The 24,673-nt window shown below is 44.0% G+C and overlaps 1 protein-coding gene across 4 annotated transcripts; it reads left to right on the top strand.

Annotated features, from left to right (window-relative positions):
- Positions 1 to 292: 292 nt before the first annotated feature.
- Positions 293 to 24,045, top strand: MRO (maestro). 4 transcript variants are annotated; one of them, XM_015072252.3, is made up of 9 exons: positions 293 to 410; positions 4,895 to 5,036; positions 15,213 to 15,315; positions 16,549 to 16,695; positions 17,657 to 17,839; positions 19,746 to 19,901; positions 20,986 to 21,093; positions 21,442 to 21,724; positions 22,201 to 24,045. In XM_015072252.3, the coding sequence occupies exons 3-8, from the start codon at positions 15,217 to 15,219 to the stop codon at positions 21,493 to 21,495; spliced, it is 747 nt and encodes a 248-aa protein (XP_014927738.1). In that variant the 5' UTR covers positions 293 to 410; positions 4,895 to 5,036; positions 15,213 to 15,216; the 3' UTR covers positions 21,496 to 21,724; positions 22,201 to 24,045. The 4 variants fall into 4 exon arrangements, with proteins under 4 accessions (XP_014927738.1, XP_026924777.1, XP_053061654.1 ...); XM_027068976.2 differs by having other exon boundaries at positions 393 to 767; XM_053205679.1 differs by lacking the exon at positions 21,442 to 21,724 and having other exon boundaries at positions 393 to 767.
- The last annotated feature ends 628 nt before the right edge of the window (positions 24,046 to 24,673 follow it).

The raw sequence follows: 24,673 nt of genomic DNA, 5'->3' as shown, positions 1-24,673 counted from the left end.
TGACACACAGCATAAGAATGCTTTGGACTGTTAAAAGCAGGGCCAATGACACACGGTCGAATCTGTGAGGTTGATCAGGCCTCCCAGAGTGCTGTCTATTGTCTTCAACAATAAAGTGCATGTAGCTTTCTCACTGGGCCCCTGTAAAATAGGAAACTAATGTGGGAGTCTTCAAAGTTTGCAAAACCGCATGAAATGTATCTCTAGCAATTATCAGGGGTAGATAGCCTACAAAGGTCTTATTATGTATTTCCCTCTTGTGATAAAACTGTAATTCATTCTATGTTTCATCTTCAAGGACTAAATGCAGTTTGGCTGGCCCCCGGCTCCTTTAAAGGACGGCGATGTTCCTGGGATTAGTTACATTCATCTCTTGTCAGGATGAGTGCTCTCCTCACTGCCTAGCTCAGGTAAGACAGCACAGAGCATTTTCTGCATTCAGCCGATTCTATTAAACACTGTAGTTCAACACAGTTCATTGATTGCTATAGATTTAACCAGTTAGATTGAAAGATGCTCATAGGCATTGATGATTAGTTTTTGGAAGTAGGGGTATGAGTGATGGTGTGGGCATAATTCATGTTCAGATAGGAAAAGCGTTAAGCTTGAACTTTTTAAAAAAACCTTCATTGGCAAAGGGGCGCCTGGGTGGCTCAGTCAGTTAAACGTCTGACTTTGGCTCAGGTCGTGATCTCACAGTTTGTGAGTTTGAGCCCCACATTGGGTGAGCTCAAGCCCTGCCTCGGAGAGCACGAGCCCTGCTTCAGGTGAGCCCCACTTCTCTCTCTCTCTCTCTCTCTCTCTCTCTCTCTCTCTCCCTCTTTCTCTCTGCCCCTCACTCATTTGTTCTCTCTCAAAAAAGCCAAAAAACAAAAAAACCTTTGTTGACATTTATTTTATGCTGAATGGGCCGTAAGTTGTTGTTGTTGTTGTTTTTCCAGTTTCTTCTGGGAAGATGTTTCTTCAGTGCAATGATCTGTTCTTTTCAGTAAGGATCATCCCAGTATGGAAGGAGGAGTTTATATGGGGGTTAATCTGACCCTGAGCTCTGTAAATCCAGAGGCACATTTTTGGGGCCTTGTTCATCTGGCTGAGCTCAATGACCAATGAATCAATATCTAAACTCTTTAAGTTCAGCATTACTCTCTGCATTTTTCAGCACACGAAGTACGATTTTGGGGCCACTGACCTGTGTCTAACCCCATTTTCTGGCCTGAGCCCCACACCATAGTAATAATGGAGTGGCATGCATTGCTTCTATAAAGTGACATCTTTCAGGGACTCAGTGGCTTTTCAGATATACATACCTTTGATTGGGCTGTTTCATGGACGTTCTCAAAGTAAACACAGAGATTTTTAACCTCTAGATTTGCATGATTTGTCAGGGTTTTCAGGTTCAAGAGAGTAGAGAACCATTTTCAGAGATCATCTCAGGCTACTTAAGGAGGAGTTTTAACTTATTCTTACACTGGGGCACTGATAATGACTGTCAAGTAATAAAGTCAGGAAAACAGAAGGCAGGACAGTCAGACAGTGAATTAGATGAGCAAATAACTGACAGCAACGTTCTGTCCTTAGAGGCTGTCCAGCTGGAGAGCCTGGGTATCACCTGGGTATCGAGAGGCTCCCACCTGGGTATCACGAGGCTCCCACTTCCTTGGGCTGGAGGGTATTTGAAGCCAAGGAATAAACTCGGTGCTTCTCCCTCTGGCATTTACTTTATTCAAAGATGTGAGACAAAAAGACCATGGCTTTTATGAGAAAACAAGACAGAGATGTAGTAGACTGGGAAGCACACAGTGCTGAGGTTTGAGGAGAGCCGGCTCTGGGCTCTGCCATTGCTGCAGGTGGCTTCTGGAAGAGTCTGGGAAGCACAAGGCTCCCTCTCACATCTGGGTCATCCACCTGGGCTCCCAAACCCGTGCTGCACCTGCCTCCTGGAATGCTTTTCTTCTCTGTCTCCTTCTGCCGAACTCTGTTTCTGGTAAGTCCGGGTACAGATGCTCCTTCCTTTGCGAAGGATATCCTGATGGACTGCCCTTTGACTCCATGCTCCTTGTCAGCTCCTCTCTACGGACACATGAGACCATGTCTCTGCTCCTCTCTCTCCTGGCTTCTGGCACAGTCTGAGTATTTTGTCACCTGGCGAGCACTGTGACTTGTGGAAAGTAGGATCTCAATAAACATGTGAAGAATGAACAATGAATGGATGAGACGTTGGTATTCCCAATCTGTGCCTGGGCAGGCAGCCGATTTTATTTCTTTTTGGAAGTGAAAATCAAGACAGGGTTTGGCCTGACCCAGAGGGATTTCTTAAAAGAAGATGAGAGGGAGGAAATGAAAACCCTCCCTCTTAGGTAAGTTTCCTGCCGAGACAAGGCTCCATCACAGAAGGAGGGGCCTCTGGTGATGCTCACACTGGAGAAAAGCCATTTGATCGGTAACTATTTGTTCTAATTTCCCAAGTCTGAAGGGAGAGTGAACTGTTGATTGATTTAGTTCTGCCTGTTCCCCTTTTCATCAGTAATGCAGACTAAGTAATTATCCTTTTTGATTTCTTTGCTTACATCAGCCCCAATAATGTACTTTTGCGTATAAGGAAATAATAATTAAGAATGAAAATAGGGTCATCAAACAATAAAATTAAATAATGGTGCATGAAGGACATCATGTCATCAGTGCATCAATATGTTGCAATCAAATTATCAAAGAAACTTCCTAATTCCCAGAAGAATTGTGCTGTGACCCAAGGCCACATTAGGAGAAGCTTAGCCCTGTTGGGCACCGTGTCCTAATGTCACTGCTTCCCAAGTTTGTGCTGTGTCTGCAACTCTGTGGGGCCATTGGCTGTGCCCATGCCCTTCGTGGGAAGTGTTTAACACAGCTGGAGTTGGGTCAGTAAGTTTCCCGGGCACGCGTGTGGGTTCTGCCCATTTGGCAAATGAGGAAGATGCTATTTCTCTGTCAAATACTTTAAAACCTGAATACAAAAGAAACTTTAAACATAGGGGTCGTATATGGTGTCGCTGTGCTCCTGTCCATGCAGCGGGTGACTCAGTCCTGGTGCCCCAGTGACATTTGGCAGGGATTTCCCTTCTCCAGCAGCCTCTGTTGCCTGATTTAATTTTATCTGCTTTTTGGTCATTCTAAGCACTGTATGGATTCGTTCAGCATAAGAAAACGTCCTCCCAAGTCTTATTCCCACTTTTGGGAGCTAACTGAACTCTGCTTTTACAGAAAAGACGACGGCTAATTCGGAAGAATTAAACTTGCTCATCTTTCTCATGTGTGTGTTAATGTGCCTCCAGCCCTGCGGCTGCCTCCCAGTTTCAGACAAAAGGGGGGCATCTCTCTCCCTCCTCCCCCTCCTCCTCTGTGCCCCGGACTACCCTCCCCCGTGTTTTGTTCCGTTTTTGTTTTTGTTTTTGTTTTTGTTTTTTTGCCTCTTCCTCTTCCACTTTCTGCCACTTGCACGATCCAAGTCTCCCTTGCAACTGCTTTCAAACACGGCCAGGCTCAATTCTACTCTAAAAAGCACGCAAGAAAACCGGAACGCCTTTGCTTGACCTTGCTGTCTCTTCTAGTCTATTTACTGCCTTCCTTTTGCAGCAAGACATCTCAATTTCCTCTTTCCGCATAGCCTCGTAGCTCTGTGGTCTGGCTTGCCTTCTCTGTCACTGTTGAAACTGCATTCTCAGAGGTCACCACGAGTGTGCAGTGGGCCCAGTCCAGAGAGGGTTTTGTGTTAGCTTAATTATTCTTGTTTTCTCAAGAGCATTACTTCTTCTCTCCGCTTTTTCTTTCAACCTTCCACTCTGACGTACTTCTTTAGTTATATCGTCTGCATATGTCCTAATTGGATTTCCCAAACTTGCCCGTTGCATTGCATGGTGGCTAAGAGTCTGAACTCTGCCTGCAGTTGAACTCTAACTCTGCCACCAATTAATTGCATGACATTTGGCAAGGTTATCTCTCTGTGCCTCAGTTTCCCCATCCTTAATATGGGGGTCACAATAAAAGTACTTAGGTTTGTTGTAAGAATCAAGTGAGATATTCTGTGTAATATTTATCTCAATGTTTGGCACAGAGAGATATCCAATAAACATTTATTAGCATAACAATAAACTCCTAGAGCTTTGAAAATGTAACTTTTTTCTTTTAGAACCTATTGCCCATCTTGCCAAACACAAGGCCAGACAATAAGTAGTTACTGATAAGTAGATCTCTGGGAAGTCCAGGGAAGGAGGAAGTACTATTATTCCCAGTTTTTCGTTTTGTTTGTTTTACCAATAAATCAACAGTTTAAATCGGTCCTTCCAGGACCGATGGTGTCTGTTGAGCAGAGAGGGGCGTCAGCGTTAGAGCTCTAGCTGTTGGTGCACCAATCAGTCACAAAGAAGCTGCTTGGCCTGGAACACAGTGTCCCATCCTTAGATTAAATGCGGCTCTAACAGGATTAGGGAAGGAAGGCCTGCGGCTGTGTCCCCAGCCTGGAACCCGTCCATTGAGTGATGCTGCCATCTGGTGGCGTCACGGGGGAAACCGCTCCGGGCAGAGCCCTTTGGTTTGGTGCAGGGGAAGAGCCCAGAATTGCAGTCCTTTCTTTACCAAGTGTGGGTGAGACTCGGAATGAGGGAAGAATACGGGGACAACAAAGCAAGGGGAAGGGGGAACGACACCTCAGCACACTTTGGGAAAGTAAAGGACACAAGTAATGCTTGCAACCACTAGGAACAATCTCGCCGGTATTCGGGGGACAATTCCCTTCCCCACCCCAATACCATCATCGAAACTTTCCTTTTTCCCTATAATTCTCAATTTCCAACACTCTGTAGCTGACCCGTGATCCTGAACAGATCTGTTTCACCGTCCCATTTCCTTTCTTCTATGTTAGGAATTCAGAGCTGGGAAAATTGAGCCGAGTCATCCCAGCTGGCGACCCCCGCCCCCCTCCCCCGGAAACAGCGGATATCGGAGTAGCCCGGGACCCCAGGCTCCAGCCGCACCTGCTGCACTTGACCACGTGACCGCCACAGGTAAGGCCCGCTGCGCGCGGGGGGCGGGGACTCAGCCGCGGGAGGAGGTCTATCAGGGTTCCCCAGGCCTTTGTGGAATGCCATTCGGGTCCCTGGCATCTGGAGGAGTTGTTCTCTTCGTAAAACTGAAGTGGGCAACGCTGACCGTGAAGCCAATCTTTTTTTCTTTTCACCAACTATGTCAATCCAGCTGTGACCAGTAGATAGATTATAGATCATTATATCAAGTCATCAAAGAGTTTTAGGAAGGGAGGGGACTGAAGACGAGATATTGGTGCTTCAAACCGAAGTGTGGACACAGCGTGTCCTTGCCTGGTGAGCACGCCTGTCGCCACCTGGGAGCCGGACACAGGCTTAGCACACAGTGAAGGGTAGTACAGATGTGGTGCTGGGACTCTACTGTGTCACCTCGAGCTATTTGACAGGAGTCGTTTACATGACTCTAAGCTCCATTTCCCTCTTTTCTAAAGTGGACATAATTAAACCGACTTCTCAAGATGACTGTGGAAATTAAATCAAATGCGGGAAAAGCCTCTCATTTGAAAGACTGGGACTGAAGAGCTCATGGAAGAAGCCTATTGAAGCAAAGATTCAGAAAAGATGATGCTTATCTCAAATATCTTACCTTAAAATATAGAATTTCCCCGTCTTTGATGTAGGGCTATGGTCTTTTCTTCGAATATGGATCCACTAGCTGGCGGGTTTTGAGCTGTCTTGCATAAGGCACACGCATAATGCTTCTTCTGTGAATTCTGGTTTTGGTTTCTGTCCGTGGAATGAGAGCTTAAGGGCACCGGGGGGGGGGAGACACACGTAAAGTCACTTCTGCAGAGTGATTCAAATTCCAACTGTTCCGCTAAGACTCTTTGCAAACGTTTACCGTCCACACCGATTCTACGTGGCAGCTTTCCCGTTGTTGAATCCTTCCAAAACATTCCATTTCGCTTTCATAGAAACAACTTCCTTTCTTTGTGTATTCATATTTCATCGATGTCTACAACACTTAACTGTCACGGTTACCATAACAAGCAGAGCTGTCAGAAACTGGTTCTTGGTAAGCTTGTAAGGGCTAGTGGAACAGAAGTGAGGAGCAAACACCGTGGGCCACAAGCATTGGTTGGGCCTGGAGAATACAGGGAACCTGGCACGTTGGCTCAGCAGAGGTCCGCTGAAAAGCATCTCCTGCAGTGTATACAAAGTGCTAAATATAATGCCCAGCATACACAGTACCCAATAAATGGTAACTATTAATATTATTATTATCATTAATAAGGTCAGTGTTGGGAGGATTGGGAGAAATCTACCAGTTTCTTCCCCTTGTTTTACAGAAATGATCAAAGTATTTTGTAATTTTGGCCTTTATAATATACCTTTTGGCTTCACTAAGTTAAAGGATTATTGACCATAAACCTTATATTTTGAGTCAGAATCTGGGAGTCAACCTAAAACACAAAGCAATTTTTTTCTTTTTTCTTGTTTTTAGAGTTTATTTCTTTATTTTTGAAAGGGAGAGAGAGCATGCAAGGGGAAGGGGCAGAGGAAGAGGGAGAGAGAGAGAGAATCCCAAGCAGGTTCCTCAACAGTGCAGAACCCAACACAGGGCTCAATCCCGTGAACCGAGACCTGATCGTGACCTGAGCCGAAACCAAGAGTTGGACCCTCAACCGACTGAGCCACCCAGGCGCCCCACAAAGCAGTTTTCTGCATCACCCTAAATCCATGTCTGTTTCAGAAGACCAGGTGGAATCACAACATGGTGATGAAGACAAGCTCCAGGGTCTCAGAAAAGGCAAAAACCAGGGGAACAGGGCATTAGCACGCTCAGGAAGGACTTCCCGGAAGAAGAAGAGTGGGTTGAAGAATGCACACAGGGATGAATGAAACTATAAGCAGAGCCATGCCATTGGCTTCAAAGTGGCCAGGTGGCCTCCCAGACCCAGTCCCACTGGTCTAGGCGCCTGTGCTGAGCAGGGCAACCCACCAGAAAACCCTAATTCCTCATAGCAAAGCGTGGGGGTGACTGGGCTTGCAGATGGAGTTAGAACAGAAATCTAAGAAATCTCTGAATCCAGGGTGCCTGGGTGGCTCAGTCCGTTGGGCGTCTAGACGACTTCGGCTCAGGTCATGATCTCGGGGTTTGTGAGTGGGAGCCCCGCGTCCGGCTCCGTGCTGACAGCTCAGGGCCTGGAGCCTGCTTCGGATTCTGTGTCTGCCTCTCTTTCTGCCCCTCCCCTGCTGACACTCTGTCTCTTTCTCTCTCTCCTTCAAAAATAAATAAACAGTAAAAAAAAAATCTCTGAATCCATATACATAATATGTTTATTCATAGTCTGTTTAAAATGCTCCTCTCTGAGACCCCGTATTGCAACAGATGGAAATTTTTCTTTTGTTTGACTGGATTGGGTCTAAAGGACTTAAGTGTCAGAAAGGAGATGGGAAGGAGTGCACGTGGGCAGTGGCAGCTGTAGGCTCAAGAGTCACAGGGCTCCAGGTGGGGGTTTGGGAGACCCCCCAATCACTTTTATGTTTGTTTTCTTTTCTAAGGAAACTTTTTAAGAAACGTGTATGAATCATTGCCTGTGCAGCTCAGGGTGATTTTAATTCTATTGTGAACAAAATTCAGTGTGCTTCATGAACATATGCAGTCAACGCCTTGTTCTCTGCAAAGTCACCGACACTGTCCCCTCTCTTCTACCCTCTTGGCCCCAGCTGCTCCTCTGACTTCTGGGGTCTCTCCTGATGTGTGAGTATGCCAACTCTGGAGTCATTTATGTTCTATTGTAGAGAACCCATACCAGTGTGTGTGCCGTCACACAGCGTAGAAAATGCAGTGCTCGGGCCCTGCGCACTCTGGGATTCTGGTCCAGTAATTCTGGGCTAGGCCTGGGGTTTATAACAAGCACTGCAGGGGGCTCTAACGTCAGAGGCCCAGCCAACACTGTGAGAAATACTTTGCTTTTCCTGCACCAGAGATCAAGATGAGCCCCGACAATCTGCAAGTTTGAGCTACATCACAGTTTTTACCTTATGATGGGGGAGGTAGGGAGGTAGGCAGGGCTTGCTAGCAGAGGTGGTGAGCTAGAGGTGGGGTCCTGCGTGCTTTTCTAACCACATACTGAATATGCCATGAAGAGCACTCAACACTCACGAACTTGGCACTGCTTGAGAGCCTTCTGTGACCTTAAACTCTAGAGGTGCCTATTAAGAAGTGACAGGGGGGTGCCCACGTGGCTCAGTGGGGTAAGCATCCGACTCTTGACTTCGGCTCAGGTCATGATCTCACGGTTCCTGAGTTCAAGCCCCATGTCGGGCACTGGGCTGATAGCATGGAGATTCTGCTTGAGATTCTCTGTCTCCCTTTCTCTCTGCCCCTCCCTCGCTTGTGCTGTCTCTTAATAAAATATATACATATAAAAAAAGAAGTGACAGGGCTGGCTGCTTGGCTTCTGAAGCCTGGAGATGTTTTGGATGGCTAAAAGACTTACTTGCTATGCTAATCCTACAAGAGAATTCTCTCTCAGTGGAGAGAAGCCTCAGGCATGATTTTCTTCTGCCCCAGAACCAGAGACTGTAGCCATTTTATCATGAGGCTTGTGCCACAACCCCCACCCCCCCAAAGTAAGCAGCCCTCAGCTTGAGGAACTTTGCTTCTTTTAAGCTCCGCCTACCCACGGTCAGACACTCGTCAACTCTGATCTGGAGCATTCAACCCAAGGAGTGTCAGGTTCTAGTGCAACAATGGATTGTGTGCAGAAAACCACCCAAGGGAGCAACCAAGCAAGTTCTGTCACAGTGTGAATTTTTAAATCCTTTCATTCTGGAGAAGACTGGCATAGTAATACTCTAGTTTCTTTCTCTTAATGAAGTGTTTTCAAGGTATGGTCCCCAGGCCAATAGCATCCCAGTATCACCTGGGAGCTTGTTAGAAACGTAGGTTTGAGGTATGCCTGAGTGGCTCAGTTGGTTAAGCATCTGACTCGATGTCAGTTCAGGTCACGATCCCACAGTCCTTGAGATTAATCCCCGTATCCAACTGTGCTGACAGCACTGCGGAGCCTGCTTGGGATTATCTTTCTCTCTCCACACCTCCCCCGCTCCTTCTCTCTCTCTCTCTCTCCCTCTCTCTCTCAGAATAAATAAACTTAAAAAAAAAAAAGAAAGAAATGTAGATTTGGGGTCATCCTTCAGATGTACAGAATCAAAACCTCTGGGAATCAGGTCTGGGACTCTGTTTTAAGAAGCCCTCCAGGCAATTCTAGTGCATGTTCAGGTGTGAGGACCGCTGGCTTCATGTCACGTAAAGCTTATGGGAATGCCTTTATTCAAACACAGACGATATTGCTAATCGGTGGGGTGATTTTTTTCTGGGCTTTTATCTGAGATCCCCATTGTAGTAGTGAGGGGAGGTCTGCTGGCCAGAGATGTAGAAGAAATAGAGACTAGGGGCTGGAGATGAAGGCGTGTTTTCATGGATCTCTCCAGTGTCTTCTGACCAAGAGAGCATTACAGAAACCAGCAGGGATGGAGGGGCAAAGACAGTGGAGAAACCAGATCCTCGCACGCTTCAGGTCAGAGTCAAATGTTCCAAAGCACAGCTGTTTAACAGGGCTGGGTTTTGTCAGCCACCTGTGTTTAAATAAGTTTGCAACTCGAGTAGAGTAGATAGGGTGGCCAACATGTCCAGGTTTCCCCAGGACTTTCCTGGTCTTAGCATTTAAAATCCCATGTCCCAGGGGACCCCCCAGGGCCAGGGTCAGTGTGTATTTTTACCATACCACCAATCAATTCTCCAGTTCATAGCAGATACTGATTAGTTGTCCTAGAATTCAATTCAATTCTGACATTATCTCCTGTCACATCCACAGGTTAGGGGCTCAGCCCCACAAGGCAGTCCCCTCTCCCTTTACTTTAGATGCTAATGGCAAGTATGGGGTGTCACCTGTGCTTGTGACCAACCAGCTATATTGGATGTTCCCACATTCCCCTCCTTAGGTTTGATGAATTTGCTAGAACGGCTCACAAAACTCAAGAGGAACATTTTATTTACTGAGTCATCGGTTTATTATAAAAGGATGTAACTCAGGAAAAGCCAATGGGAGATACAGAGGGTAAGGTATGGGGCAAGGGCGGAAAGCTTCTATGCCCCCTCTGAGCGTGCCACTCTCCCCAAATCTCCACTTGTTCAACAATCCAGAAGCTCTCTGAACGCCATGCTTTTGGGTTTTTGTAGAGGCTTCATTTTACCTTGGCACCATGATTAAATCATTGGCAGTTGGTTGTTGAATTCTATCTGCAGCCTCTCTGGCCTCCCAAGAGGAGGGGGTGGGACTGAAGTTTCCAACCCTCCAATTCCCCTGGCAACCAGCTTTATCCTTTGGTGAGAAAGAGCTTTCTGAAAGCAGCCTCATTAACATGACAAAAGATGCCTCGATCACTGTGACCACTTAGGAAATTCTAAGGGTTTTGGGAGCTCTGTGCCAGGAATGGGGACAAAGACCAAGTATATATTTACTATAGATCACAATATTGCAGGGCAAACCAAGGTGATTGGTCACTAGTCACGCTAGCTCAGTGACTGCCCATTGGAATTACTCGGTGAGTTTTAAAAATTACCGATGCCTGAGATGGTGACAGACTTGGTCTCTGGTACAGCCAGTGCATTAGGACATTAAAAGTTCCTCAGGTGATTTTATTGCAGCTGGGGTTGAAGAACCCCTGCAGCTCCTGAATAGCATTTCTCCTACCAAAAAAATTTTTAAACCAAAACAAAAATCAATGGTTCTGATGAAGTTAGACTCCTACCACATACCGTATACAAAAATGGCCTCAAAATGGATCAACAATCTAAATGTAAGAGCTGAAACTACAAAAATCTTGGAAGAAAACAGGGGTAAGTCCTCAGATCATTAAAAGCATGAGTGACAACAGCCATGAAAATAGATAAATTAGACTTCGTCAAAATTGAAAACGATTGTGCATCAAAAGACATTGTCAAGAACTTGAAGACAACCTACAGAGTGGCAAAAAATATTTGTAAATCGCATATTTGATGAGGGCCTAGGATCCAGAATATATTAAGAAATCTAGGGGCACCTGGGTGGCTCAGTGGGTTAGGCGTCCAACTTTGGCTCAGGTCATGATCTCACGGTTCATGGGTTCGAGTCCCATGTCGGGCAGCTCAGAGCCTGGAGCCTGCTTTGGATTCTGTGTCTCCCTCTCTCTCTGTGCCTCCCCCACACACTCTGTCTCTCTCTCTCAAAAAAAACAAAAAAGAAAAAAAAAAAACAAGAAATCTACAACTCAAAAACAAGCAGCCCATTTAACAAACAGGCAAAAATTTGAATAGACATTTTTCTGGAAAAGATATTGAAATCACCAACAAGGGCACAAAACGATGCCATTAGTCACTAGGGAAGTGCTAATCAAACCCACATGGACATGCCACTTCACATGCACTACGATGGAAATGATGATGATGATGATGATGATGATGATAATCAATCGGTTGTTATTGGAAAATAACAACTGGTGATGTGGAGAAATTGGAACCCATGCACATCACTGGTAGAAATGTAAAATGGTGCAGCCACTTGGGGATTCCTCAAAAAGTTAAACATTGAATTACCACATGACTCAGCAATTCCACTCTTACGTATAGACCCAAAGGAATTGGGAGCACACCAGTGCTGACAGCAGTGCTGTTCTTAATAGTTAGGAGGTGAATATAACCCAAGTATCTATCAACAATGAAATGAATGGATAAACAAATGTGGTATATCCATATTTAGGCCTACCTTGGAGATATTGTGGGTCAGGTTCCAGAACGCTCAATAAAGTGAATATTACAATAAAGTGAGTCAAATGAATTTTTGGTTTCCCAGTGCATATAAAAATTATGCTTACACTATACTATAGTCTGTTAAATGTGCAATAGCATTATGTCTAACAAAATATACACGTTAATTAAAAAGATACTTTATTGCTAAGAAACCGTCATCTGTGTTTTCAGCAAGTCATAATCACTGATCACAAATCATCAGAAGAAATATAATAATAATGAAAACGTTTGGAATATCGCAAGAGTCACCCAATGTGACACAGAGACACGAAGTGAACAAATACTACTGGAAAAATGGCACCACTAGACTTCCTTGACACAGGGTTGTCACAAATCTTCAATTTATAGAAAACACAGTATCTGTGAACTGCAGTAAAGCAAAGTGTAATAAAATGAGGTATGCCTGTCATGGAATATTATCCAGACATAAGAAAGAATGACATACCAATAAATGCTATTACATGGTTGAACCTCAGAAACATACCAAGAAAAAGGCTAGACACAAAAGGTTACAATATCGTATGATTCTATATAAAATACCCAGAATAGGTAAATCCATAGGGACAGAAGGCATAAAAATGATTGCCAGGGACTGCAGTGAGGGCAGCATGGGGAGTGACTTCGTCGTGGATATGGGGTTTTCTTTTTGGGGTGATGAGAAAGTTTTAGGACCAGATAGAGGTGGTAGTTGTGCAACATTGTTAAAATAGTTGTATGGTACATGGATTTCACCTCTTTTAGAAAAAATCAACAGTTCACTCTTAGGTACAAAATAGAATTGAAACTGATCGCTTTAGCAGTCAAAAACCCGACACAGCCGGCCTTTAACTACTTTCTGTTGCCTTCTTTTTTACATTCTCCTATTGTAATTGTTGTTACCGCTGCTACCAGGACACTAGCTACATGGAACCCCACTGGAATCCCAATGCATCAAATATGCTCCTGCCTCTCCTTTATTTTTATTCTTGTATTTTTTGCTGTTAATTTTGGGCTTTGTTAACCAACTTGATTAAGTATTTTTTGCCAGATTCATTATTGTTATATTTGGTTTTTTTTTTTAAGTTTATTTATTTATTTTGAGAAACAGAGAGTGGGGAAGGGGCAGAGAGAGAGGGAGAGAGAATCCCAAGCAGGCTCTGCACTGTCAGCACAGAACCTGATGTGGGGCTCAATCTCATGAACCGTGAGATCATGAACTGAGCCGAAATCAAGAGTTGGACACTTACCTGACTGAGCCACCCAGGTGGCTCATATATATATATTTTTTATTAATTTATTTTATTATTTATTATATTAATTTATTAAATTAATAAATTTATTAAATTTTATTAATTTATTATTCATTATTTAATTTATTAATTTATTAATACATATAATTTTTATTTGCTTATTTTTTAAAATATAATTTATTGTCAGGTTAGCTAACATACAGTGTATACAGTGTGCTCTTGGCTTCGGGAGTAGATTCCCATGATTCATCACTTACATACAACACCCAGTGCTCTTCCCAACAAGTGCCCTCCTCAGTGCCCATCACCCATTTTCCCCATTCCCTCTCCCCCCCATATTGTTTTTTAATTGGAATATAATTAACATACAATGTTATATTAGTTTCAGGTATGCAACACAGTCACTTGACAATTTATTGATTGTATTATTTATTGATATTATTGATTGTATTCCGTGTGCTGAATGCCTCTTCTCTAAAGTTCACCGACATGCAGGGTCTCTACCAGCTGTTCCAGCCCACAGTCCTCTCTTGATTCTTGTGGCTCTTCACTTTACACCTTGCCCTCAAAATGTGGTCCTCATACCGGCAACAATGGCGCCCCCCCTAGGAGATTATAAGAAAGGCAGCATCTGAAACCTTCACTGAGTGAATCTGCATTTTAACAAGATCCTCTCATAACTCAAGTGCACATTAAAGTTTGAGAAGCACTGGTTTATACTAGTTCACACTGGTTTATACTGTTTACACTAGTGCACCTCAAATCAGGCTGTAGATCAGAATCACTTTGTGAGCTGTATTTATTTATAATATATATTTTATTTTTTTAATGTTTATTTTTGAGAGAGAGAGAGAGAGAGAGAGAAAACGTGAATGGGGGGAGGAGCAGAGAGAGAGGGGGGCAGAGGATCCAAAACAGGCTCCATGCTGACAGCAGTGAGCCTGATGTGGGGCTCAAGCTCATGAACCATGAGGTCATGACCTGAGCTGAAGTCAGACGCCCAACTGACTGAGCCACCCAGATGCTCCTATAATGTATATTTTAAATAATATATACCCATGGTAAAATTACAAATACTGTAGATATAGAAAAAAAGTATGAATAAGCAAGTCTTCTTCCTACCCCGGTTGCTCAGATTTCTACCCCAAAGACAATTTTTGTTAAAGTTTCTTGGGTTTTCTTCCCTGTTCTCTTTACATATGCAAGCATTTGTGTGCATGTATATATTTCCCTTTCTGTTCTTTTTACACAAACAGTAGCATACTGATTTCCAGCTTTCACTCAATAGCATGTTTTGGAGATCATTTTAGCATATGTAGGTCTGCCCAATATTCCTTTTTTCCTTCCAAAAAAGGATGTTTATTAACATATATCATCTGTATAGATTTTTCTTTTTTTGAGTTTTTTTTAGTTTTTTGCCCAATATCTTTTTTAATGACTGCGTAGTAATTATCCTGTAGCTGTATACTTGTAATATCTATGTGTAACTTGCTTGTATTAAATAGCAAGTTACAACTATTAAAGGACACTGCATTACAAAGATCATTCGTTACAAAGAGGTAGTGCCTATCCTGTATGTATGCGTTTGAGCATCTGAGCTACCAGTGTTATCTGTAGGATGCAAGGATCGCTGAAAGTTATGTGCGTCTCAAAATTGTAAGAGATGATATCAAGATCCCCTCTAAAATGCAGTACCAGTATACATTCGTGGGAAACTTTAAAAAACACAAAGTTTACTTTGTGTGAAAAAAAAGTTTACTTTTTACTTCCACTCGTGAGGATTTGTGTGGATGGGGTCCAGAGTCTTCATTTCATCTCTTTGGAGATTCTGATACAGGGAGGCTCTGGGATGGAATGGGAATCAGGGGACAGCCCATTGATGCCTCTGCTGCCTTTCCTCCTGCTCTTTCTCTTTCCACAGGACTGTCCCATCTCCTCACCAAGGGGACTGGTTCCCAAGGACAAGCCTCAGGGATGTTGTTTCTTTGTGTCCTTACCCCGGCACAGTGCTTTGTTTGACATTGCCTGTCGAGGACAAGGCTCGGAGGAGTGTTTGTGGCTCATATGACAATTCTGGTGGGTTTTTTGTCTGTTTGTTTTGTTTTTTAGTCCCATGGACCAAACACAAAGAAGAATCCTGGGCCAGCCCCTGCCGATCCCCACCACCCAGCCTAAGAAGAAAAGGACGTCAATGGTGTCTTTCTTTTCCAAGGTCTGTCACCACATGTTACAAACAGAGGTCCTTCCCTACCAGCCACTTTGTAAAGTGTGCTTGCCTGGTCTGCATTAGTTCTGGTGGCTCCTTTCGAAAAAAAACGCTTGGTGACACTTCTTATAACTCAGACAGAATGTTTACAGGAGAACGAGATGAGCTGGGAAGAATTTAGCTTGCTGCACACTTAATAATAACAAAAATATAGAATGAAGTGCAATGAATATTGAGAAATAGTGATGAGACTTGGTAATCAACCAGATACCCAATAGAGCCATGGGTCCAGCCTCTAGCCCCTCACTACTAAGGATAGTGAGGAGGTGGCTTTTTCTTGGATTTTGTCTGGATCGTGCATTGTCCTTGGTTCTGACTCCAGTACATGTGTGTGAAGCCTAGAACACTGGGGCCTTCCTGGAAGCATATGTTCACTACAGAGGTAACCCATCTCTTGCCCTGCAGTTAGAGTTTAGTCCTTGAAGTAGGTTCCTGTGTCAGCTGCACAGTGTTCCCCAATTTGCATTCTTTATACATTTCTTTTCCTAATCTTAATTGCTCAGATGCGTGCATCCTGGGGTGGGACATCCTTCAGGTGCCCTGAAATGTTTGTGGATGTGCTTTGCTAGCTAGGTCAAGTGTTGTTGAGAGGTTGAGGAGGATGAGTGCCGAGAGTTAACCCTTGGATTTAGCCACATTAGTGGGGCCATCAACCTGATCCCAGAAGGTTCAAGAGATAATGGAGAGAGGAATTGGAGAAAACAAGTGGAGAGACCTTTTTCAAAGCGTTCAGCTACAAAGTAGAGCAGAATAATGGGGAAGAGCTGGAGGGAAAAGAAGGGTCAGGGAAACTCTTTCCTTTGAGTTGGAAGCAGTACAGCATTCCTTGTCCTGTGGAGGGTCACTGTTCTCAGCTCACATCAACTGTCTAAAGTCCCCTTTCTTCTGAGCTCTAGCACACCCTCAGTGGTCCTCGGGCACCTGCCATAAGCCCCACCCAACCTACCTCAACACCAGCCCTGCATTATTTTTCTCTACCTATTTCCTCTTCCATCCATTTTCTTCATTATGTAGATCCACTGATGTATTTCCAGCAAAAATCAGGCGCCTTTGGGTGGACAAAGAAGGGCTGAATCGAGCAGGCAACACAGAAATTTTCTTTAGAGGGAGGGCTTGGGGTTGGGATAGGTATGACTCTGAACACTCCCCAGATCAATACATTTTTTACTTACTACCCAGATCTCTTGGACAGTGAGTCTCCAGAAGCAGGAGCCTCCGAAGAACGTGTTTTTCATCTTGGCAGAAAGAGCCCAGGACCCCAGTGCTAAAAAGCGTCACATGGCAATGAGAGGCCTGGGAGCAATGGCCTCTGAGACCCCTGACAAGGTAGGAGGGGAAGGTGGCACCCAGCCAGCCTGACGGCCTGAAGTCCCCAGCGCTGGCACCTCACGTACTGGTTTTCTACTGCTGGGTGACAGGTCATCGCACACCTGGCGGTCATCATCTTGCAGGTTCCTTGGGTCAGGACTTTAGGCACAGCTTAGCTGGGTCCTCCGCTCAGGATCTCACGAGGCTGCAGTCAAGATGGGCCAGACTGCATTCCTTTCTGACACCTGTCGCCTCACAGCCTGTGAGCTTACATCTTCAAGGCCGGCAGGAAAGCCTCTAGCACTCATGTCTGCTAAGATGGAATCCCATGTAATGTAATGTGACCGTGGGAATGATATCCCATCACCACTGTCATAGTCCGTAGGCTGGAAACAAGCCACTGGTTTCTTCCGCACTCAAGGGAAGGAGAATGTACAAGGGTGTGACTCATTTGCAGTTATACGACAGTTGTCGCACCTCAGTATTATCGGCCTTGGGAAACAGAGCTGCAGGTGGGATTAACACACACCTGGACGTCCTCCTCTTGGGTGAATTTGATTTATTTTTGAATAATTACGCTTGTTCAGTAAAAGGTGTTGTCCCCACCTCTGCCTTCAGTATCCATCAGCTTCCGTGACCATTCCGTCTCATCTTCTATAAAAGTACCCACTACGCCCCGGATGCCTAGATCATCCAGCCTTCCATACTCCTTGATGTGCCCTCGCTGGCCTCATCTGCTCAGAGGCCAAGCTCCAGATTGCTCTTTCGGTTATTCTTCCAAGACCAAGCTGGCTCTTGGGTCAGGTTGATGGAAGCATTTGTACAGTAATAAGAGTTGTTGTGGCAGTTCCTGAAGAAAGCCATGCTCTTCGTCCAGGTCCTTGCTTATTGGAAGATTAGAAGTGGGATTGCTTTTCAACTCACTGGGAGCAATTCCTCAGTTGCTAGAATATTAATGCTTTTCACACCTTGTTAACAGGTGAAAAAATATAAGAAAATTGTCCTAGACCTGCTGGTGCATGGCCTGTATGACCCTGTGAGTGCTGACGTCATCCACGAGAGCATGAAGACTCTGACCATCATCCTGGGCAAGATCCAGGGGAAAAGTTTGGGCTCCTTCTTCATAGACATCACTCTCCAGGCCAGGACTTTACTAGATGACGTAAGCGAGATGATTCAGAAGATTTCTGGGTTATTGAAATTGAAGTGGGATTAGAAACATGAGCCCTGGCTGTGTTGCTCAGAGAACATGGTCTCTATTACTAACTTACTAATTAAGAAATCATACTGCGAGCCTAGTATTGTACCGGGGGGTTATGGAAAACATATAAAGAATAGCATTCCATCACTACCCCTTAAGGAGTTTTTGTTTTTATGGAGGAGTTAATATACGTCCAATGAGGATGGAGATGGTGATAGCATTGCCAACGTGCGTTCGGTGCTCTCTGGCGAATGTGACAATAACCATAGTCTGCCTTTAGCAAGCCCTGACTGTGTGCCAGGCGTGGGGCTAGGCAATTTTCGTGGGTTATCTCAGATAATAGCCCTGTGAGGTAGGCACTGTTAATATCTTCACTTTATAAATAAGGAAAGCACAGCACAGAGAGGTTAGGTAACTTGCCCAAGATTGACAGAGCCAGCAAGTGGATGTGAAATCAGGCCCTCTGATCACAGGAACTGTGCTCTTTATGGCCAGGTGACCAGGCAGGTTAAGCAGAAAGTACACTGTTTAGTCTGGATCTGAGATACTGCAGTTACACACGTACACACACTCTCTCTCTCTCTCTCTCTCTGTCTCTCTCTCTCTCTCTGTCTCTCTCTCTCTCTCTAACAGAAAGATAATATCTGTAGAACAGGAAACAGAGCTTTTATTTATTCACAGAGCACCTTGCATGAGCTCCCCACACCTAATTCTCCAGATGAACCTGCACCCTACGAGAGGAAGAAAAATCTTGAAATTACAAAATCTGCAGTTTATATAGGAGCTTCTGGCACATTTGCCTCTCCTCCCACTAAGAGAGACAGAGAGACGGAGAGACCTTTGCTCTGGAATGTGAACCAATCATCTCTGGGGAGGGGAGAGGAAGGTGTCTACTTTATCTCCCTGGAATGTAAACAGATATCTGCAGGGAGATGTCTCGAAATCTCTCTGGAGGTGTCATCTTAATTTCCAGGACTCATTTGCCGTGCAATCATTTTTTTAATACCTGGTGAGGATGGAGATGATGATAGTTGACTGTAATTTTTTTAAAGTTCACTTATTTATTTTGCGAGAGAGTGAGTGCGCAAGCAGGGGAGGGGCAGAGAGAGAGGGAGAGAGAGAGAACCCCAAGTAGGCTCCACACTGGCAGCACAGAAGCCTGACGCGGGGCTCAAACTCACAAACCGTGAGATCCTGACCTGAGCCGAGATCCAGAATTAGACACTTAACCTTGCTACAAGTCAAGGTACATAACAGTGGCATGGTGTGCTTCCATTTGTGTAAAAGTGTGAGAAAGGACTATGTAATATATATTTTATTCTGTTTCTTCCTAATTTTCTGGAGGGCTACACAGAAAATTTATAGCTTTGTTCATTCATGGGAGGGAAAATTAGTGGCGGGCAGAAAGGGGTAGGAAGGAGACTTACATATATATATATATATATATATATATATGTATATAGTTATATATATACGTATATAGTTATATATGTATATGTATATACATATATATGTATAATAGTTATATATGTATATGTATATATATAACTATTTGGTTATTTTGAATTTTGAACCATATAAATGTATTCTATGTCCAAAACACTGTCTAATAAAGAAAAGAGCTGGGGAGCTGGGATTAGCACAGAGTTCCCCCATTCTAGTCTTCTTGTCTGCTAGAGAAGACGTTCACTGAAGACTCAGCCCGTCTCCTCTCTGTCCCCCATCTCAGCCAGCTAAGCACTTTAGACTGGATCTGGTGACCCACCTCCTACCATGCAACAAAGATCAATGGCTGTGTTGTTTTCTGATGCCCTTGCATTTGGGCAATGACTTGGATTTTGTTGTTTTCTTTACTGGGGATCCACAGGAGAATGACAACCTGAGATATTCAGCCTTTGTCCTGTTTGGGCAATTGGCGGACTTTGCTGGGCGGAAATGGAAGAGATTTTTCACCAGTCAGGTTAAGCAGACTCAAGATTCCCTCCTGACACATTTACAGGACAGAAATCCCCAGGTGGCCAAGGTAAGTCTGGGATTCCCCAATTAACTGCATGAAAGCTCTGTGCCATTCATCAAGGGGGCTGTGGCGCTGCCCTGTTGGGATGCAGGACCCTCTGTTCCCGCCAGTTCAGTTATGCTGTACTTGCTTGTGCCAGTGCGTCCCTGTGAATCCTGAGAAAGGCGTCTACTCAGGGGTCATCTCTCTCTGAGCCAGAGTGCTGGTTTCCAGGGTGCCTGGCTGGCTCAGTGAGTGGAGTGTGCAACTCTTGATCTCAGGGTCATGAGTTCAAGCCCCACATTGGGTGTAGAGACTACTTAAAAATAAAATCTTTTTTTTTTTTTAAGTGTTATCTTCCATTTGCTCCTCTCCCACCCGCCCAATCTCAGCACGTGTCAATGCTAGATTAACTCAGGTTAATGGAGAGTGGGGGCAGAGAGGCCCAGGTCTAGTATCTGGGGCAGTAGACCACATAACAATGATATTAATTCAGGCCAATTAGCTTCTCTCACTGTGCCTGGTATAGATTTCCCACCTTTGGCTTCTCAGTCCCCTGTAGAGCTTTTGTTTTATTCTTGGAGAAAACACATCCTAACGAGGTTGGATCAACTGCAGGCCTGCTTTGAAGTGGGGGAGTATTTCAAAACCACTGAGAGCAAAAGTTTCCATCGAACACTTGTCTTCTTTAAGTTAGTGCACACGGGAGGGACAGAGACAGAGAGAGAGGTATCAAACTTAGGAATCCAGAACTACTTTTGATGGGACAATAATAAGGGCTGTGGTAAACTATAAAGTTATGCTGTCGCCACCAGCCCCAAATTATAAACATGGCCACTTTACAAGCAAAATCCTTTAAGGTTGATGTCTCCCATCCAAGTACTAACCGGGCTTGACCCTGCTTAGCTTCTGAGAGCAGACGAGATTGGGCATGTTCTGGGTGCTATGTCCTGGTTAACAAGACGAGGTTGATGTCTTCGAAACTTCTGGAAGTTACTTTTATACCCTCAGTAGCCCCCAGACCACAGATTGGGTACAATGCTCTTCCTTGCTTGGATTATAGAACTCTCTAATGTTTTTGACAATAAGATGGTAATACTATTTTTCTCAGGCTTGCAAAACAACATTTCGAGCCTGTTCTCCATATCTGAAAGAAAGAAAGGAATACAGCCTCCAGAGTGAAGCAGATCAAAGGAACCCTAAACTCTGCCGGCAGCTGGTGAGTGAAAGAGGGTAGGAGAGAATTCCTAGAGGCCCCTGCCCTCCTGGTGTGAACCCAGAAGGTGGACAGCCACACAAGGAAATCACTCCCCATAAAATGACTCAGGCCAATTATGTTTCGATTGTAACTGACCCATCATGCAATGTAAATGACAAAATGCCCCGAGGACTGTGCACAAAATCTATTGGCACTCCCAGTTTAGATCATTAGGCAATGATCTCCACCTCTGAGAATCTGAAGATTGATCGTCCTCATGCTCTGTGCTTGACAACTATCTACACCTTCTAGAGTCAAGGAAGCGTATTGAATCCATCCCTCACGTGCACTTTTGCTGATTTCTTTCAGAGCCACTATCATCCAGAGCTCCTGCAGTTCCTCTATGCAAATAGGATTCTGTAAACACAGAGCAGCAGGGAAATTGTTCCAGTGAGCACCTTGCAGGGGGCCGAGAGTCCCCCTCTTTTAACTCTTCTGGATGCTTCTGCTTGCCTCTTGTGTTTGTAATAGCAAACAGGATGCTGGGAGAACAGATGATGGCAGTTGCATGGATTTGTATAATTATATCCCAAGCAAATTCTAAATTGCTTCTATATATATCATCTTCTCCCCATACAAATTTGATGAGAAGGTACACACTTTGTTTAAAACATTTAAAGTATGTGTAGATTCAGTGCTTATTTCTCAGCCTTTTCCTTCTTAAGTTCATCTCTGTCACCTCTCTTTTATTTTTAACTTTATTTTTAATTTCTGAGGCTTAGGAGAATATTATTTGAAGAATTTGTTTTTTAATCTGCTATTGACACTTTGGTATTGATACCTTTTGTTGGCAAGATCTATTTAAAGTTGGCCAAGGGACCAAGAAGGGGGTTTAGAGGGTATCTTTAGCTTCTCCTAATCTTCAACAGTCATTGCCTTTTAGATCATTCCAAACATGAATTAATAAAGAGAAAAGAAATATCTATAAAGCACGGGGCTAAAAAAAACCCATAGTAATGTATGGAATAATAAGGAATATTTATTGAGAATGTTTATTGGACGCTAAGCACTTTGCAAGTATTATTTACACCCTATGAGAAAAGTACTATTACTATCTTCATTTTGTAGGTGGGAAAACTAAGGCACGGGGAAATTAAGTAGCTTGCCCAAGATGACCCAGTGAATGGATGGAGCCAGAATTCAAATCTGTATGGACGGACTGCTGGAACATTTAATTACAATGTGATTCTGCTTCAATGTGGAATAATTGACAGATGGTTAGAAACGTAAAAAACAAAACAAAAACACATTAAAAAACTGCCTAGCTGCTGCTCTATTTAACTCAGTTAACTTTTGCTTTTATATGTGCTAAGTACACATTTTTATTAATTAAATTTGTGATCTGAGTATATATTTGTATTTGTCACCTCTTGGCTAATTAGGTCAATTTTGGTGACCAATTCTAGTCCTATGAGGGATCACATGGCTCTTGTAAAAATTTCAGGAAAAATATCTTCATCCCTCCGACCTTCCATCCAACCAGTTTGCTTCCCAAGCTTCTCCTATAGAAATTCTGGTATTACCACTGAACTTGGCATTCAGACTATACTGGACAAGTCTGGGAAATGGAAAACATAAGAGGGTAATAAAGGCTGTAGAGGAATCTTAATGTCATTCTGAAAACCAGGAACTCAATCTTCTGCTCTAGCTCTCCAGAGACAGGGCCTTGTAACACAGATGAGGGCTGAGTTGTCTCCTAGGAGAGACAAGGATGTGGCAGTTGGCGGAAGGGGGAGTTGGAGCACGAATGGGTTTTCTTTCTTCCTATTTTGAAGCTGGGGTACATGACCTGGGGAGCTCTTGGGAGTGACACAGGCTCAGGAGCAGGAGGGATGGTTCTGAGCTGAGAGCCCTCTCCCTTCCCAGATGTTGGCCTGTTTGAAACTATGTTCCAAGGTCCGTTTAGAATCTGATGCAGTTCGATTAAGTGATCAATAGTGGCTTGAGAACTGCATTTTGCTAGCATGCAAAAAGGTGGAGGTAGAGTGAGGCAGGCAGGTTATGTGCTGTAGAGCAGAAACATCTATGTACTTAACGCCCGTTAGCTGGTTAAAATTGTGGAAGATGCTGTTGAATTGACTTTAAGATTTCTGGTAGACTGGTAACTCTGGTGGCCTCCAAAGAATCATGCCTCCTGTTATTCATGCCCTTGTGTAGACCTCTCCCCTTGAATCTGGGCTGACTTTGTGACCCACTTTAACCATTAGAATATGCTGAAAATACCACCATGCCAATTATAAGCTACTTTTTAAGAGCTTCCTTTTTTGTGCTCCGGGTGAAGCCAGCTGCCATGTAAGAAGTCAGATTACCAGAAACAAAGAAGAATGTCTGAGACCACCATTTTGGAAGGAAAACCAAGCTAACCACATGCAATGCCTTGTGGAGGAGAGCTGAGGAACTCAACCTACAATGAAGTATGAGGTCCAGATGTACGATACAAGTTGGCCATTCCAGCCAGACCTCAGTTGTTCAAGCTACCCCAGCTGACACCCCATGGCAAAGAGATGAGCTATCTCCATGAAGCCCATCCAAAATTGCAGAATCGTAAGCAGGTTAATCAAATCAAATCATTGTTGTTTTAAATCACTAATTTTTGGGATAGTTTATTACTCAGCAATAAGTAACCAAAAAAGATTCCTTATCATTAATTTGTCTTTTGGCCAGTTTCATTTTGCTCTTAATAAGTCCACTTTGAGTTTGAACTACATTTCTAGAAGGTAATCATGGAGCTCTGTGGTGAGAGCAGGGACACCTTGCTTTTGTACCGCAAGCCATGCCTTGTTTTCCTTTTTGTATCTCACCAAATGTATCACAGCACCTAGCACGTAGCAGATGATCAAGAAATATTTGCTGAATGACTAAATAGTTCCAAATTGTAGTGGGAATAGAGTCCAAACTAGTTTGCTATTCTGGGCTCTCAGCCATGGGTTCACACTCTTCCTTTCCAGCTTTTTCTTCTGTTACTTTTTTGCTGTAGCCAAATTTGGCTCCTCTCTCTTCCGTAAACACTTCTTAGTCTCTTATACTCCTTTGCCTTTGCTCAGTCTGTTCCTTTTGCTTCGAATTTCCTCCCTTGCCTAGCCATGCATACACACACACACACACACACACACACACACACACTTCATGTGTATAACTTATGCCTGCTCGAAGACTGATCAATGCCTGATCCCCTCAATCAGATGCGAGTTCAGCTCACATCTCTGAACTCCCAGAACATTCTAACAATCTTAGGCCACTTAACATGTTTTATCTCATTTGCAAGGTTTTACCTACCTGCCTTTTTTCCTCCCGTCAGATTGAAGCTGCTGAAGGAAGGATCCTACCTTGTATAGCTTTGTAACTGTCACATGACTTCAAAGGTACTCAGGAGATGCCCAGTAAATAAATGTTGTTTGGGGAGAAAAAAGTCAGAAAGTCATCCGAAGCTACTACTCCTTCAGAGAAGCCCATCTTGACAAACGAGGGCTGTCATTTCTCTCCTCACAACCAGACTGCAGGTTACCTTTATGCTCATGTCCTTAAAATATCCCTTTTGCCA

This window comes from Acinonyx jubatus, chromosome D3, assembly GCF_027475565.1.
Source record: "Acinonyx jubatus isolate Ajub_Pintada_27869175 chromosome D3, VMU_Ajub_asm_v1.0, whole genome shotgun sequence".
Lineage (NCBI taxonomy): Eukaryota > Metazoa > Chordata > Mammalia > Carnivora > Felidae > Acinonyx > Acinonyx jubatus.
This window is presented reverse-complemented; position numbering and strand designations above follow the sequence as displayed.

Excerpts from the sequence above, each read along its gene's own strand:
- MRO (XM_015072252.3), top strand. The coding sequence starts at position 15,217 with ATGGACCAAACACAAAGAAGAATCCTGGGCCAGCCCCTGCCGATCCCC. Across the intron at positions 15,316-16,548 it reads TGGTGTCTTTCTTTTCCAAG|ATCTCTTGGACAGTGAGTCT; the intron begins GTCTGTCACCAC and ends CTTACTACCCAG. Across the intron at positions 17,840-19,745 it reads CCAGGACTTTACTAGATGAC|GAGAATGACAACCTGAGATA; the intron begins GTAAGCGAGATG and ends GGGGATCCACAG.